At 44.0% G+C, this 16,959-nt stretch overlaps 1 protein-coding gene across 1 annotated transcript in view; it reads right to left on the reverse strand.

The window, feature by feature from the left end:
• Positions 1 to 16,959, reverse strand: part of LOC147465400 (uncharacterized) — a 97,569-nt gene that overhangs the window by 16,256 nt on the left and 64,354 nt on the right. The window contains exons 3-9 of the mRNA XM_086519924.1: positions 16,674 to 16,757; positions 16,506 to 16,589; positions 3,532 to 3,612; positions 3,344 to 3,436; positions 2,939 to 3,118; positions 2,629 to 2,696; positions 2,468 to 2,519 (exon numbers count right to left, since the gene is read on the reverse strand). Of these exons, the coding sequence (XP_086376050.1) occupies positions 2,468 to 2,519; positions 2,629 to 2,696; positions 2,939 to 3,118; positions 3,344 to 3,436; positions 3,532 to 3,612; positions 16,506 to 16,589; positions 16,674 to 16,757 (642 nt within the window). The remainder of the gene's footprint in view (positions 1 to 2,467; positions 2,520 to 2,628; positions 2,697 to 2,938; positions 3,119 to 3,343; positions 3,437 to 3,531; positions 3,613 to 16,505; positions 16,590 to 16,673; positions 16,758 to 16,959) is intronic.

Raw genomic sequence — 16,959 nt, forward strand, 5'->3', positions numbered from 1 at the left:
ATGCTCTTTTGGGTATACCTTGGCACCACAAGAACGATGCGACCATCCAGATTCAGAACCACACCATCACTATGCAGCAGAACGACAAGCGAGTTGTCCTTAAAGTTCGACTAATAGTAACCAACCCAGAATGATTTTAAGATTGAATTGCATTAAGATACTCTTTGAACTTTGTTTAACAAAACTACTTGAAAAATTGTTTGAAATAGAAATAAATTGTTTCGAACTTGTTTTGGTGCCGATTTGAGAATGGTTAATTTTTTATGCTATCTCTTCTGAATACCTTCGGCTCACGCTTTCCTAAGAGGAGTATTCATGTTAGATGTGGAACCTCTGAACGTCGTAGACCGATGGTCTAGGGAGCATTTAGTTGTAAGCTAAAAAACCTCTGAACGACGCAGGTCGGTGTCTGGGGAGCGTTTAGTTGTATTCGAAGCCTCCAAGCAACACAAGCGGCGGTCTGGGGAGCGTTCGATTGTATTAGTCCTCTAAGCTGATGGCCCGGACCTTATTAAGCTATTTGCAGGTGGAGTGAGAGAGTACCTTCATGCCTACGACAGTCTGTCTAGGAGTGCTCAGCGGAGCTGTTTGTATTTATGTCTTGTAGCATGCATATGTAAGCTTTTGTGTTGCATCATGATGTGTCAACCACTACATATTCCTAATTGGGTGAGATTGCCCAGGGATGTAACTTTAGTGCATCAAAAACCCCTTTAAAGATCAGCGCGATCTGGGTGTGATGCTACGCCAAAATATCAAGAGCTCTGATATGGAATAAGAAAACCGAATGACCCTCGAGATTGACGCTTGGATATTTTGAACTAACTCGAGTTGTTTTGCAGATATAATCACGAACGATTACTCTTCTTTCAAGGGGGGGTGTCACAAACTGACGTGTCATGCCACTGAAGACCCAAAGGGTTAGGACTCCCTGAGCCTGACCCTGGCCAACCTACAGATCCTGGCCTAGGGGCCTAAACCCTAGCAGAAGCAAAAAAAGAAGCCCTCACCAACTTACAGGGTTTCCACCGAGTGGCCCAAATTACTAATGGATTAGGATTAATAATCCTAACCCCCAACAACTTCCAAGAACCGGCCCAGACTCCTAAAACCTTAAAATAAAGCAGGACTCACTCACTTGCTTAAAAGATGATGGCGTGCTGCCTGCTTTTGGACCAGATGCTTTTGTAGACTTGCACGCTTTTCACGTAACTGCTTTTGATGGCCCTAGGGCCTTTAGATATGTGTTGTGGGCTCCCTCTTTGGCATTCTACCTCGTTGGAGATGCAGAGCAATGCCACGGAGTTGTGCCCTGTTGAAGCAATATAAAGAAATACGGAAAGGGGCGCCATCATTTAGGGTCATTGCACTCTGGGAGTGGAACTCCGCCACTCCATATCTCGTGTGGATTCTCTCTTTCTTTCTGTTCAATTGTTTGAAGTGCTAAACCTCTTGCGTCAATCAAGCAAGCCATTTGGGGGAGAGAGGTCCATTTATAGCCCTGAACTATGTGAGCACATTCCACATTAACCCATGTCTCCGCCACTCTGGGAGTGGAACTCCGCCACTCCATGTCTCGTGTGGATTCTCTCTTTCTTTCTGTTCAATTGTTTGAAGTGCTAAACCTCTTGCGTCAATCAAGCAAGCCATTTGGGGGAGAGAGGTCCATTTATAGCCCTGAACTATGTGAGCACATTCCACATTAACCCATTTTTGGGGAATTACAAAATTCGAGGTCAAGGAAGATTTTTCACTAGTATATAGCAGCCCGCCCAGAGCCCTAGAGCATTTATCATTGCATAGTTTGATAACCCTTTACTTGGCGTTTTTTGAGCAGCCCTGCATTTTTGGCATTTTGCAGTCCATCTCTCTAGGGCGTTTGACAGCCATCGCTCATCCATCTTCAGCCCATTCCCCAGCTCATAGAGCAGTCCTCACCTACCAACATTGGCTGCCCATCATTTCCATCATCATTCCCCGTTGAACCTACCTGCAATTCCCAGTCATATCCTCATATCCAGATCTGTTATTTTGCAGCCAAGAAATCATCCATAGATCCCAATCACATCGGATGTGCAAATTAGCCCCAGATTTCCCTTTTGGTGGCAAAGGCACGATTTTTCACCTGAGCCTCCCTGTATATATGTCAACTTTTCCGTTTGGAACCACCCATGTAACAAAAGAAACTGCCATTGCCTAGTAGATCCAATGAGTAGATAACAAAGATGCAGAGTCTACTATATCTCAAGCCCCACCCCGCCACTGCGGATTATACATCTTTACTGATTGTTTTAACTACCTTCAGAGGTACACTCTTGTGCAGGGTCAACAGACCAGAGACCTGCACCCTCCTGGACCACAACCATTCATCTAGTAACCAAGTCTACTGTCTACACGTAACTCGGTAGCTTTACCCCATACAAGCATAAGATACAATGTACAGAATATGACGAGCCTCGATAATTACCTTGATGAAGTATTGATACATCCCACTGGAGGTGGTCTGATTTCGCACGGCCCTAGTAACAAATGAAAAAAACTCACAATATTACCAGTCTACCAATACAAAAAGTGACCATAAATGAACAGTTTGATGTAATGGTCCTTCAGATGATCATTTCCACTTACTTATCTAACGGATTGACAACCCCTGGAAAATGAGGCCCAAAGCTGAGCTCATTTATCTTGTGGCTAACCTGAAAAAGAATAGACAGAAGAATAACACAGAAAAGTTCATGCACTATTTCACAAATTAAAATTCTAGCTCTTCAAGAACATTCTCCTTATGAAGGAGCGGTCTAGAGTAAGACCAGACTTGTAATAACTACATCAGTCTCTCTCATAATGGAGAAACTAATTTGTGACACTAATTATCATCTGTATTCTAAGTTTTCATGAGAAAATCAGTGACCGTACAAAATAAGGTACTTGCACATACATTAAAACTCTCCTTTTGGAACGCCAAAAAGTCATGGACGTGCATGTTTGATTGTTGAAAACTCTTCCCAGGAGCAAAATGGAAATTCCCAGCAACCTTGTTCACCTCCAAAGACCCATAGACATTGCATCCTTCACCCTCTTCTTCCTTGATTTTTGAAAGCCATCCTTCCCTTTTGCACTGAACCAAAAAGAGAGGAGACCATAAAGCATCTTTTCAGGATGTAGCAGACAGAACCTTCATCTCGCACATTGAAAGGCAGCAAGTAAAAACTTTCAAAGCCATATGGCCTTGAGAAAGCACAAGCAATCACTCAATAACTTCTGTCAATGCCAGTGGCAAATACTAATCAGCTACACTAAATCTACACTTAAGAAATGCCACAACTTCTAGAGGTTTATGAACCTGGTCAATAAGGTCAGGATTGGACAAGCCCCATCCTTTCTTTCTGTATGCTTCTCTGACATCCTCACAAGAGTTGCAACAATCATCATCAGACTGCACACAAACATCAAGCAAGATAGTACAAATGTAAGAAGAAAATTAGACATTTTCCACCCTGAATAATCCAAGCGCAACCAAAAGTTCAAAACCTGTTCAGCTCCAAAGCAAGAACCACAATAAGTTTCATTGTGTTCAAGGCGACCGCCGTGTCTTTGTAATGGCTTTTCTATCTGCGAGAAAACATGCAGGTATAATAAACAGCAGTTATGTTAAGTACTGACGACCATGATACAGTAAATAATAAGCTCACTCCTAGGGCCCTTAAACACCTCAAAATTTCCCATGAGACTAGGAAAGGGTATTGATACCAAATAGTTAGTGATTCTTATCATCCCATCCTACAGAAGAAGCAGCATTCAAATAACCATTTTAACCAAAAAAAAAAAAAAAATGAAACTATCAAACAAGCAAAATAAAGGCGATGTAACCGGCTGGAACCACGTCCAACACAAATATTCAAGGATACAGACTGAAAACAACTAAAAAAGAAAACTGAAGATGGGAGGTTCCCCTTCAGAGAGAGTTGGTCCCCAAAGTGAGGCACCCATGGCAGTCTCCATTTCGTATTGATCACAACTGTGTTACAACCGTTGAATCAGACCATGACGTGATCTCCTTACAAACTAGCACCCTTGGCTTTTATTTACAAGCACTAGACCCCCAAAAGCACTTAAAACATCTGCTATTTACAGTTGTGCTCAAGAGCAGTTCAAAGATAACCCAAAAACGGCATCTGCATAAAAGACTACGTAGAAACAGTGCCACATCAGCAGCGTGCAATCTGCCACATCATCGTGCCAGGAAATCCACCAGGATTTGCACCAGGATCCCCAGGCGATACAGCTGCCACATCAGCACTTTCCAGTTTCAGCTCTGCTCTGAGTCTCAGGTAAGGTCTTCCTTTGTGGCTCCTGGGTCAAAAGAAGATAAGTGCTTTGAAGCCGTTGATTTTCTGCAAGCCCTGCATAATTCATTGGAACTTTCAAGACTTATTCCATAAATGTCAGGAACAAGTCCAAACGCAATTCTAGCTTGCTTCCAAGGATCTATCAACTGTCTGAGCGGTGGTAGGCTCTACGGGTCTATCTGTACTTTGGGGACAATTATAAAAATTATGCCCAAATTGAAAACATCCAAAGCATCTGCCTTCTTGTAATAGAGTTTCTCGTTGTCGTAGCGTCAAACGAGGCCTTTGTGGTTAACTTTCACGAGAATCCCGAGGATTTGTTCATTGTGTCCGACGAATCTGATCGTTTGCCAAGGGATCTTCTATAGTAAATTCTAGCTTCCCTTTCATAAGCTTGTATCCGACCGTAGCATGGTCCATAAGTTCTTGCATTGTTGATACTTGTTTACAAAGACAATATTACTATAATGGTGATGGCAGTCCAATTGTATATCGCTCGCATTGGTCCTCCAAGGGAATCAGCTTCAAGGAAGACACCGGAAGGTAAACATAAAGGAACGTTCGGTTGTAGTCTTCCATGGTTTCTGTGGCAAGCATTTTAAAGTTTCCCCATTCTAACAGAATCTGGACTTCGAACAGGGAGGTCATGTAGCTTCATGCAAAATAGTCTAGAAAGCTTGCCAAGTCCTTGGAGCATGCGGCTGGGTGGCGATTGAATTCCACCACTGCATAGCATTATCTTTGAGAAATCCCACAGCTCGAGAGATCTTTGATTCTTCTATATAGTTCCCCAATGCATAGATGTTGGCAAACTGTTGTAGGAACTGCAAGGCTTCTTCATATCTTTCACTCCAAGGAAAGTAAAATACTTTATTGTGGTTCCACCATCCTTGAAATCTTTTGGTGGGTTTGGTGCAAACCCCGGATGTGGATAGTAGGGATATCCATATGGGCTCCAGCCATTGTACCCAGGAGGTGGGAGGGGGGGGGGGGGGGGGGGAGGTGGTGGCAATGGTGGTGGTAGAGGCGGTTGCACCAGATCAAGGTCAGACGGCTGTACCATGTTCTTAAAAACTCCCCCAATTGGAACAAGAGGCTGAGTGGGTTGTTGGTTAGAGGCTCTTGTACTTTCGGGAGCTAGAAGAGGTGGTACAACCTAAGGCATCAGAGGGGGCAACATGTAATTCATGAACTACTGAAAACTTTGCAGCATTGGGAGATTTTGTTGAGGATGCCGCGAGAGTATGTCGCTGAGCTCGCCAAGGAAAAACTACAGGTACTCTGTAGACTCCGGAAACGCCATTTTGCTTTGTCTGTTATTGTAAGGATCGGTATGCTTTCAGAAAAGCACACGACTAGAGCGTTGATACCACTATAACGAGACAGCACCACGTGCCAACTCAAAGTAAAGACTTTAGACACTTCAAAACAACTGAATTGAAAAAGAGACACTTCACACGAGACACGGAGTGGCAGAGGTCCACCCCCAGAGTGCACTGGCACCAAACTGTGGTGCCCCTTTCGGTAGTTCTTTATATTGCTTCAACATGGTACAACACTCAAAGCTCTGCTCGGCATCTCCCATAGGTAGTATGCTAAAGAGTGGGCCCTTGTACATATTATAAGCCCCTTGGCCTACCAAAAGCAGTTACATAAAAAGCTTTTGGTAGGCTTCAAAAGCATCTGGACTCCAAAAGCTAGCGCCCTCACGGTTGGTCCATACAATGTTGGCACTGTCCACATCAGCAGCACCTCCACAAATTGCGGGTTTCAGCCACATCAGCATGTCAACGCGAATTGCGGGCATCCATACAGTTGTCTGCCACGTCATCAGCCTTCACACTATGTCTTCAATGTGTAGTGGAAGCATTTTTCAGATGGTGGGCTACCTCCACAAACTCAGAAACATGCGAGATGACAGACTCCAACGACGTGCCACGGAGGGATCTAGACAGAGCAGAGGCAGGAAACCAAAGAGTATAGTGTGAGAGCCACTTTATATGCCAATGCCCTCACTACACAAATATCAGAGCTAGATACCCTATTTATTTTGATAGACCGGACGTATCACTCCAGTCAGTGATGATGTCACTAGATCAGAGATTACTTGGGAGACTCATTACAGATATGCTTCGGTACAAAGATAAAGGTCTACAGACACGCAGCCTCAGGGTAGACAATCACTGCTTACATGTTTCTTCCAGCCCACGGCACCTACTCTGTTATAGGCCTCCTCTTGCCAAGGGGTGACACTATCACAGGCAGAGGAGCTCACGACCCACAGGAGACCAAAAGTCTCAGGACATAGAGCATCGCAGCGATACTGAAGGGAGGTTCAGACGATTCGACATCGACATACACTTTGTACTCAGAGGAGTTCACGGCAGGCTGATATGGAGAGCATCACTAGAGTTCTCACGACAGGCTCTTAGAAGTACCAGATTCTACATCCCCCCTATACAAACTGGATGAAGCTAATTAGGCAATAGAGCATGATGTAACTCATCTAACATATAGCTTTGCATTCAGCCCAACTAGTGAGGTACCTCTATCCTCTACCCTTCACTGCCATCAAACATTTTTGGTACCTTTGTATACATACCAGGTAGATCGTGTAGTTTATCATTTTATCAATTACCAGCCAGTTGTTTTATCATAATATCCAGAGGATATACACACTTATACATGGATTTGTTTCATAGGCCAATTTTCTTTGGCCTTTCAAAGACGTTCATAAAATCTCTCTCTCTCTCTCTCTCTCTCTCTCTCTCTCTCTCTCTCTCTCTCTCATGGGTCTCTCACTGTTTTTAGGGTTTCGTCACCACTTCTATGCTGGTTTTAGGGTTTCAAAATTGTTTTTTGGCTGTTTTTAGGGTTTTGTCACTGTTTTTTTATTGTTTTCAAGGTTTCGAAACTGTTTTTTCCTGATTTTTAGGGTTTCGTCATTGTTTTTGTTACTCTTTTTAAGGGTTTCCTCACTATTTCTTGCTGTTTTTTAGGGTTTTGTGTCACAAGACAGGCACCACGTGCCAATAGAAAAGAACAGACTAAACAAACTTTTGGCACTTCAATAACAGTTGAACTGAAAGAGAGACGACACGCGACACGGAGTGGCAGAATTCCACCCCAGAGAGTATTGGCTCCAAACCTTGGCGCCCCTTTCTGTATTTCTTTATATTGCATCAACTCAGTACAAGCCGGTACTCCAGACTTTGCACCTTCTCCCGGAAGCATGCTAAAGAATGAGCCTAGCCTCATATTTAAAGGCCCTAGGCCCCAAAAGCAGTTTTACATGAAAAGTCTTCAAACTCAAAAGCTTCTAATCCAAAAGCAATGCCAAAAAGCTGCCAGCGTAAATCACGGAATTCCGTACAGCAGTCAACGCAAAACGTGGAAATCCATACAGCCTGCCACGTCATCATGTCAGTGTAATTTCCAGAATTTGACCTTACAACTGCCACGTCATCATTATTGGCACAAGTCTTTCTTTGTGTGTGTGTGTGTGGGTCCCGCTTTATTTTAATCCTTTATGTCACTTGGGGCCCCATCGGACGGGGTCCCCATAAGTTGGTAGGACTTCTTCTTCTGTTACTTGTTCTTCTTAGGGTTTAGGCCCCTCGGCCAGCATCTATCACAAACGGTGACGTGGCTACGCATCACACTCTCTCTGCCCGCCCAGGGAAATTACAGACACGCAAAAATGCTGACGTACAGGCTGACGTGGTTGGCTATACGGACGCCCGCGTTTTGCGGAAGCTGGGAATAAAGCTAGCGGCAGTTTTGGACAGCTTTTGGATATTGCTTTATTCTGTGCAAGAGATGAGAAAGAGAGAGAAGCTTTTGCTTTTGCTTTATTTTGGGGCTCAAGAGAGCTTGAGAGAGATAAACTCCTTCTGCTTTATTTTACAAGCAAGAGAGAGAAAGAGTCTTTGCTTTATTTCTAAAGGCTTTTGATTTTCAGCCTTTTGGGCTCTGCTTTTAGCATCCCTTGTAAATCCTTTAAATATGTAGGCAGGGCCTCATAACTCAGAGCATCTTGACACAGAGTCTGAGTGTGAGCGCATGCCCACACTCTTGTACTTTGAACACAGATTAATACAAAAAGAAGTACCGAAAGGGGCGCCAGTCTTTGGGGCCAATATCTCTAGGCACGGAACTCCGCCGGGCCAATGTCAAATCAATTGTGAACTGTGAACTGTTTGAAGTGATTATTTGTGGTGTCGTGGTAGATTATCGACTTCAAGTGTCCAAGTCTTTTACAGCATCTACAAGTTGGCTCCCTTCTTCAAGGCTTTGACACATCGACAGTTTGTGACATCTCCCCTTCTTGAAAGAGAGTAATCGTCCATGATTACAGCATATCTGCAAAACAACTCAAGTTAGCTCAAAAATTTCGGAGGGTCATTCCGAGGGACAATCAGTTTGCTCTTTTTGTTAAGGAGTTAGCTTCTCCTTTCGGCTCTTTTGATCAAGGAGTTAGCTTCTCCTTTCGTCCAGATCGGAACTCTTGATATTCTTGCGTAGTAAAATTAGCGATCACACCCAGACTGTACTGATCTTCCACGGGTGTCTTGATGCACTAAAATTACATACCCAGGAGATCTCCTGCAATTAGGAATATTCAGTTGTTCACACATCACAATGCAACACAAATGCTCACATATACATGTTACAAGACATAGAAACATAAAGTCACCGATGAACACTCCTCACTCATACCCTAACAAGGTCCGGGATGGGAGATATTCAACGACTCCTTCATCACTCCTCCCGCATAACCTAAAAAGGTCTGAGCCGGGAGATATAGAGGCCTTTTACAACCAAACACCCCCCAGAGCGCAACCTCGTCCTTTGGAGGTGCTGAGAGTAACCACTGCTCAAACTTCTTAATACTCCTCCCGCATAACCATCCAGGTCCGGGCCGAGAGTCACAACAACAATTAATTTACAAGCATACGACCAAACGCTCCCCAAGCATCGACGAGCGTCGTTCGGATGTCGAGAAATTTCAAGTTATAATCTGCTAGGGTTTCCATGACAAGCATTTCAGGATACCCGACTCTGCCAGAAGTTGCACTCCAAAGGAAGATGTCAAAACCCATATAACTTCGAGCAAAATTTTTCTTGAAAGCTTGCCAAGTCCTTGGAGTGTGCGGCTTGGTAGCTATAAGCATCAACATCTGCACGGCACTGCCTCTGAGAAAAACAGTGACTCGAAACAAATCTTGGATCCTTCTTTGCAAGTGGTCTTTTTGGCTTATGCCCTGTAAGACATGAGCGGTAAAGACGGGAGCACGTCCGATGCGCGATGAAGGAAGGGTGGGAGTGGCTAATAAGTCCGGGGTCGGAGCACGGAGCTAAAATTTCCAATAAGCTTTGGAAGTGCGATCTTGCTCTGTCTACTCTTTGGAAGGACCGGTATTCTTTCAGAAAAGCACACGCCTAATACTCTAATACCACTATCACAAGACGAGCACCACGTCCCAATAGAACAAAACAGACTGAACAAACTTTTAGCACTTCAATAACAGTTGAACGGAAAGAGAGACGACACGCGACACAAAGTGGCAGGATTCCACCCCAGAGAGTATTGGCCCCAAACTTGGCGCCCCTTTCGGTATTTCTTTATATTGCATCAACTCAGTACAAGCCGGTACTCCAGATTCTGCACCTTCTCTAGGAAGCATGCTAAAGAATGAGCCCTAGCCTCATATTTAAAGGCCCTAGGCCCCAAAAGCAGTTTTACATGAAAAGCCTTCAAACTCAAAAGCTTCTGGTCCAAAAGCAATGCCAAACAGCTGTCAACGTAAATCACGGAATTCCGTACAGCAATCAACGCAAAACGTGGAAATCCGTACAGCCTACCACGTCATCATGTCAGCGCAATTTCCGGAATTTGACCGTACAGCTGCCACGACATCAGTATTGATGCAAGTCTTTCTTTGTGTGTGTGTGGATCCTACTTTATTTAATTCTTTGTCACGTGGGGCCCCATCGGAAGGGGTCCCCATAAGTTGGTAGGACTTCTTCTTTTGTTACTTGTTCTTCTTAGGGTTTAGGCCCCTCGGCCAACATCTGCAAGTTCGCTCCCTTCTTCAGGGCTTTGACACATCAGCAGTTTGTGACATTTTGAAACCTGTTTTTGCTGTGTTTTAGGGTTTTGCCACTATTTCTTGCTGTTTTTTAGGGTTTCAAATCTGTGTTTTGTTGTTTTTTAAGGTTTCACAAGCGTTTCTTGCTGTTTTTTAGGGTTTCTTGTATTTTTTGTTGTTTTAGACTGACTCTCTCTCTCTCTCTCTCTCTCTCTCTCTCTCTCTCTCTCTCTCTTTCACAAGCGTTTCTTGCTGTTTTTTAGGGTTTCTTGTATTTTTTGTTTTTCTCTCTCTCTCTCTCTCTCTCTCTCTCTCTCTCTCTCTCTCTCTCTCTCTCTCTCGGGAAGCATCAGAGAAGTGCAAACGGCTTCCCCCATGTGTAAGAAAACGCATCTCGCCGACCGCCCACAAAGCCTCTTTCACGCGAACAACAAAGAGGATGTCGGCAATAGCGAAGGAAATGAGAGAATGGAGAAACGAAGTGGAAGAGTGGAGGAAGGAGAGGAGCACTATTCTTCAAAGATGGACCAAAGAAAGAGATGGCATGCATAGGAGGATCGCTTCGCTCGAGGAGAAAGTGGTCATCCAAGTTTCCATCATCCGAAATCTACAAGGTGAGCTTCTTGAAGTCAAAAGTGGGTGACTTGAAGAAGAGGAATTTCAGCCTTCCATGCTGGAGGAGCTGAACACAACCAAAGAACGAGTGCAAGTCATCAAGGAGGAGCACTCATACTACGTTTCCCCTCCTTGGAGGAGGAGGAGTTCTTGAAGAAGAGGCCAACCCTCAAGAAGACAGGTATTTTTCTCGGTGATGATCTCGCCCTCTCGCAACTAGCTCACATGAGAGAGGTGATGCCATCGATTACGGCAGCAAGGGAGAAGGGAAAGACTGCCTTCTACAGAGATGGTCGAGTGGTGATTGAAGAGCGACGCTCTACATGACGGTGTGAGACCTATGGGACCATATTGAAGATGGCAGCCTTGAATTGTAATGAATCTTATAGGTTGGATGTGGGTGCCTTTGAGGATAGCTGTCACAAGACGGGCACCACGTGCCAATAGAAAAGAACAGACTAAACAGACTTTTAGCACTTTAATAACAACTGAACTGAAAGAGAGAGATGACACACGAAACGGAGTGGCAGAATTCCACCCTAGAGAGTATTGGCCCCAAACCTTGGCGCCCCTTTCGGTATTTCTTTATATTGCATCAACACAGTACAAGCCGGTACTCCAGACTCTGCACCTTCTCTAAGAAGCATGCCAGAGAATGAGCCCTAACCTCATATTTAAAGGCCCTAGGCCCCAAAAGCAGTTTACAGTAAAAAGCCTTCAAACTCAAAAGCATCTGGTCCAAAAGCAAAACCAAAAAGCTGCCAACATATATCACGGAAATCCATACAACCTGCTACGTCAGTAGTCAGCGCAAAACGCAGAAATCCGTACAGCATGCCACGTCATCAATCAGCGTGATTTTCGGAAATCTGTCACGTCATCAGCCAGCTTCGCAATTCTTTTGTGTGTGTGTGTGTGTGTGTGTGTCCTGCTTTATTTTAATTCTTTATGTCACTTGGGGTCCCATCGGACGGGGTCCCCATAAGTTGGTAGGACTTCTTCTTTTGTTGCTACTTGTTCTTCTTAGGGTTTAGGCCCCTCCGCCGCCATCTGTAAGTTGGCTCCATTCTTTAGGCTTTGACACGTCATCAGTTTGTGACATCTCCCCTTCTTGAAAGAGAGTAATCGTCTGCGATTACAACATATCTGCAAAACAACTCAAGTTAGCTCCAAAAAAAAAAAAATACGAGGGTCATTCTTAGGGACATTCAGTTTGCTCTTTTTGTTAAGGAGTTAGCTTCTCCTTTCAGCTCTTCTGATCAAGGAGTTAGCTTCTCCTTTCGTCCAGATCCGAACTCTTGATATTCCGGCGTAGTAAAATTAGCCATCACACCCAGACCGTACTGATCTTCCACGGGTGTCTTGATGCACTAAAATTACATATCCAAGCAGTCTCATCCAATTAGGAATATTCAGTAGTTGGCACATCACAATGCAACACAAATGCTTACATATGCATGTTACAAGACATAGAAACATAAAGCCGCCGATGAACACTCCCCCCGCAAATAACCATCCAGGTCCGGGCCATGAGCTGTTCAACGACTCCCTCATCACTCCTCCCGCAAGTAACCTAAAAAGGTATGGGCCATGAGATATAGAGGCCTTTTACAACCGAACGCCCCCCAGACCGCAGCCTGCGTCATTTGGAGGTGCTGAGAGTAACCACTACTCAAACTTCTTAATACTCCCCCCGTAAATAACCATGCAGGTCCCGGCCATGAGTAACAACACTTTTCAATCATTCAATACTCCCTCGATAAATAACCACAAGGATCCGGGCCATGAGTATGAACAAGCATTCTCAAACATCATTTCTCACCCTCCACCCGGGAGTAAAATCACCAATCATTGAAACCAATATTAAAACCAGAGTCAAACATTTCAAATCGGCACCAAGACAGGTTCAAAACAAATACCATCCATTTCAAACAAAGTTTCAAACAATACTTTCTCAAACAAAGTTCAAAAGTATCTAACTATAAAACAACTAGAGAGTTCATTCAGGCTTTTGTTCGGACAACCGAACTTTGAGGACGACTGGCTTGCCCTTCTACATCACAGTGATGGTTCGGTTCCGAACCTGGAGAGTTGCATCATTCTTGTCATGCCAAGGCATGCCTAATAGAACGTCACAATTGCCCAACTTCATGATGTGGAAATCAGCTTCTCCATGATAATCTTGACGTTCAATGGAAGAGCACCAATGAGGGGTTCCACTTTCTGAGTTTGCCCCGTGACTAGCTCAGCTTCAATTTCTCCACCCTCTGCATCATAATCAAGGTGCGTTTGCTTTAAGAATCCTGGATGGATGAAGTTCTCTATAGCTCCGGGGTCAAAGAAAATAAGGGCTTTGAAGCCATTGACATTGCCATATGCTCGACACAATTCATTTGTATTTTCAAGGCGTATGCCATAGATGTCACGTACTAATCCAATAGCCGGTTTAGCTTGTTTGGCTGGAGATAGTCTTGGGTTTCTATCGACCATCAACGCGGGAGTCGGCTCCGCGGGTCTATCAGTGCGTTGGGGACAACCAAAATAGTTATGTCCTGTTTGAAAGCATCCAAAACATCGGCCTTCTTGTAGTAAGGTGTCTCGTTGTTGAGGTGTCAAATGAGGCCTTTGTGGTTGACTTTCACGAGACTCACGAGAATTTGTTCTTTGTTGGCGAGAGTTGTGGTTAGTGGCCGGAGATTCTTCTGTGGTAAACTCTAGCTTTCCCTTCATCAGTTTGTAGCCAACTTCGGCATGGTCCATAAGTTCTTGCATGGTGGAGACTTGCTTGGATAGACAATATTCCTGCAATGGTGATGGTAGTCCAATGGTATATCGCTCGCATTGGGCCTCCAAGGGAACAAATCTAAAGGACACCGGAAGGTAGACATCGAGAAACCTTTGGTTATATTCGTCCATGGTTTCGGTGGCAAGCATTTTCAAGTTGTCGCACTCTGCCAAAATCCAGACTTCAAACATAGAAGTCGTGTAACTCCGTGCAAAAACTGTCTTGAAAGCTTGCCAAGTCCTTGGAGCATGCGGTTGTGTCGCTATTGAACTCCACCATTGCATAGCATTATCTTTAAGAAATCACGCTCGAGAAATGTGACTGTCGTGCTACCATCTTTGAAATCTTTGGGTTTGTTAGGCGCATATCCCGGATTTGGATAATAAGGGTATCCATATGGGCTCCAACCATTGTAGCCTGGTGGCGATGGTGGTGGTGGTGGTGGAGGTGGGGGCAATGGCGGTGGCAAAGGCGGGTTGTACTGGATCAGGGTCAGATCACTGCACCTTATTCCTAAAAGCTCCCCCGATCGGAACAAACAGCTGAGAAGGTTGCCGGTTGGAAGCTCTCGTACTTTCTGATGTCGGGAGGAGGAGGTATCACCTGGGGCATCAGAGGGGGTAACATGTAGTTCAAAAATTGTTGAAAACTTTGCAGCATCGGAAGATTCTGCTGAGGATGCCGCAAAAGAATGTCATGAGGTTCGTTGAGTAGAAACTGCAAATATTCTGCTGAATCCATAAATTCCAAGTCTTGGGCTCTTTATGGCTTATGCCCTATGAGACACAGCGATGAAGACGGAAGCGCGCCCGATGCGCGATGAAGGGTGGGAGTGGCTAATAAGTTCGGGGTCAGAGCACGAACGTGCTTCAAATAAAATTCCAGTAGTCTATGTCTACTCTTTTGTAGGACCGGTATGCTTTCAGAAAAGCACACGCCTGATGCTCTGATACCACTGTCACAAGACGGGCACCACGTGCCAATAGAAAAGAACAGATTGAAGCTTATGGGATACTACCATAGATAGATATGCCAGATTGGCCCTTGAATCCTCCAGACAGTTAGCTTTACAAGGGGACACATCATGATATGCACAAATGTCATCATGGTTCCAGATACATGGCTTCAGCATGGACAGCTTTCCTCCCTTCCAGTACTCCCTTGATGCACCACCGTGGTCTCTTACACAGGTGAAGATTACTAGACTCATTCGCCAAGACCTGACCCGGTTGGACACCAAGATGACATGGATAGAGCCGACAAAGGAGTTGGGCACGAAGATGGCTTTCTATATAGAGCATCCTCTTCAACTCACAGGGGATGGGTTTGTGATTCGTCCCAAATATATGGATACACATCTATCTCATGGGTTACGCTGTGCCATTGGTCAAATACGGACATCTTCACACCAGCTTGAGATTGAGACTGGTAGATTCAAAGGGATACCAGCAGCTAGCAGGATATGCCGCCTATGCCATACAGAGCCAAAGACAGAGACACATTATATATGTCAGTGCATAGTGTATTTGGAGATACGGGGTCGCTTCCACTGTCTATTCAGAGAAGGCTTCGGACCCTTCTCGCGAGTCATGAGCTATCAGGACCACAAATGTGTAGGCTTGTATCTACTTGAGTTACACAAACACTGAGATAGTTTACTGAGGAGATCCGGAGAGAGACAATCCCAGTCACACCAAACACTGGACAGATAAGAGGAGCAGCCACCACTGCAAAGCTCACCTCATACTCACATCTGCGGTACTCTCATTGACCGAGCATTGGAACAAGGAAGATCGAGACACCCATGACTAAGGAGAGGAGCTTCACAACATCAACGGAGACTACAACAGAGGATTCGAGCCATATTGTCTCAACATCCAGAGTACAGATGAGAATGGATCCATCACCCATCGTATTTTTCTCTTGTATTGGGCACCTGTTGTATCAGTGATCACACATACCCCACACAATTCGAGCTAGTAGTACTTCTAGATTCATTTTAGTATTTCTTTTTTGTACTAAGACACGGTACCAGATTCACATGTTTGTAACGGATTGGTCTCATATGTCATTTGGGCCTTTTTTAAGACATCAACATATCATTTCATTCTCTCTCTCTCTCTCTCTCTCTCTCTCTCTCTCTCTCTCTCTCTCTCTCTCTCTCTCTCTCTCTCTCTCTATCTATCTATCTATCTATCTATCTATCTATCTATCTATCTATCTATCTATCTATCTATATATATATATATATATATATATATATATATATATATATATATATATATATATATATATATATATATATATATATATATATATAACAGATATGGGGTCTTGGAAAAAGCTTCCCTGTTCAAGTCTTTATGGTAAATGCCAAAACCTTTTAATCATTGGAGATACAAGTCTGGACCCTTTCCCCATGCAAGATTGCCCTTACTCATGGGGAAAAGCGATAAATAGCAGATAAAGTACAGCTATGTGACCAATTACTTACAAAATCACTAGCACACCCAATAGTAAATCTATAAGCCAACTATATGACAATATCGACTTGTTCTCTTGAGAACTGAAATGAGACTCATGTTGCCAACATCAAAGGAACAGTGAACACGTCAACTGAAATGAATTTACACACGCTGAAAACTTTCAGCAAAGAACACAAACCTGAGGACCTCCAAGATTCTCCTGCTTAGGTGGTTCAACCACCTTTCCCGTTGGATCCAGCCTTTTCTTATAGATATTATGTTTCTGATAATAAAATAAAAACAAAAATGTTTAAGCACAATCAAGATGCAACAATTTAGTCATACTGAAACTTGAATAGAGCAATACCACATCGAGATGTTGCTCGCCGCTAATGTCCATGGCATCTAGACTGATGATGGAGCAAGCAAGAGATGGAAATGTTACATCTAGCTGTACTCCCACAACAAAAAAGAAAGACAATTTTCAGATAGAAAATGCAAGTGTCGAGCAAGATGCAAAAGGTAACACTTCCATGCACCTTTACGAAGCTAGACCCAACTACAGATAAAAAACTACAATGTCATTGTAAGAGTGTATACCCTCGGTCCTTAACCGAGATGTATCTGACGACCCCCTTGATGTTTTGATTTCG

This window comes from Adiantum capillus-veneris, chromosome 1, assembly GCF_014529385.1.
Source record: "Adiantum capillus-veneris isolate H3 chromosome 1, ASM1452938v2, whole genome shotgun sequence".
In the NCBI taxonomy this organism is placed as follows: domain Eukaryota; kingdom Viridiplantae; phylum Streptophyta; class Polypodiopsida; order Polypodiales; family Pteridaceae; genus Adiantum; species Adiantum capillus-veneris.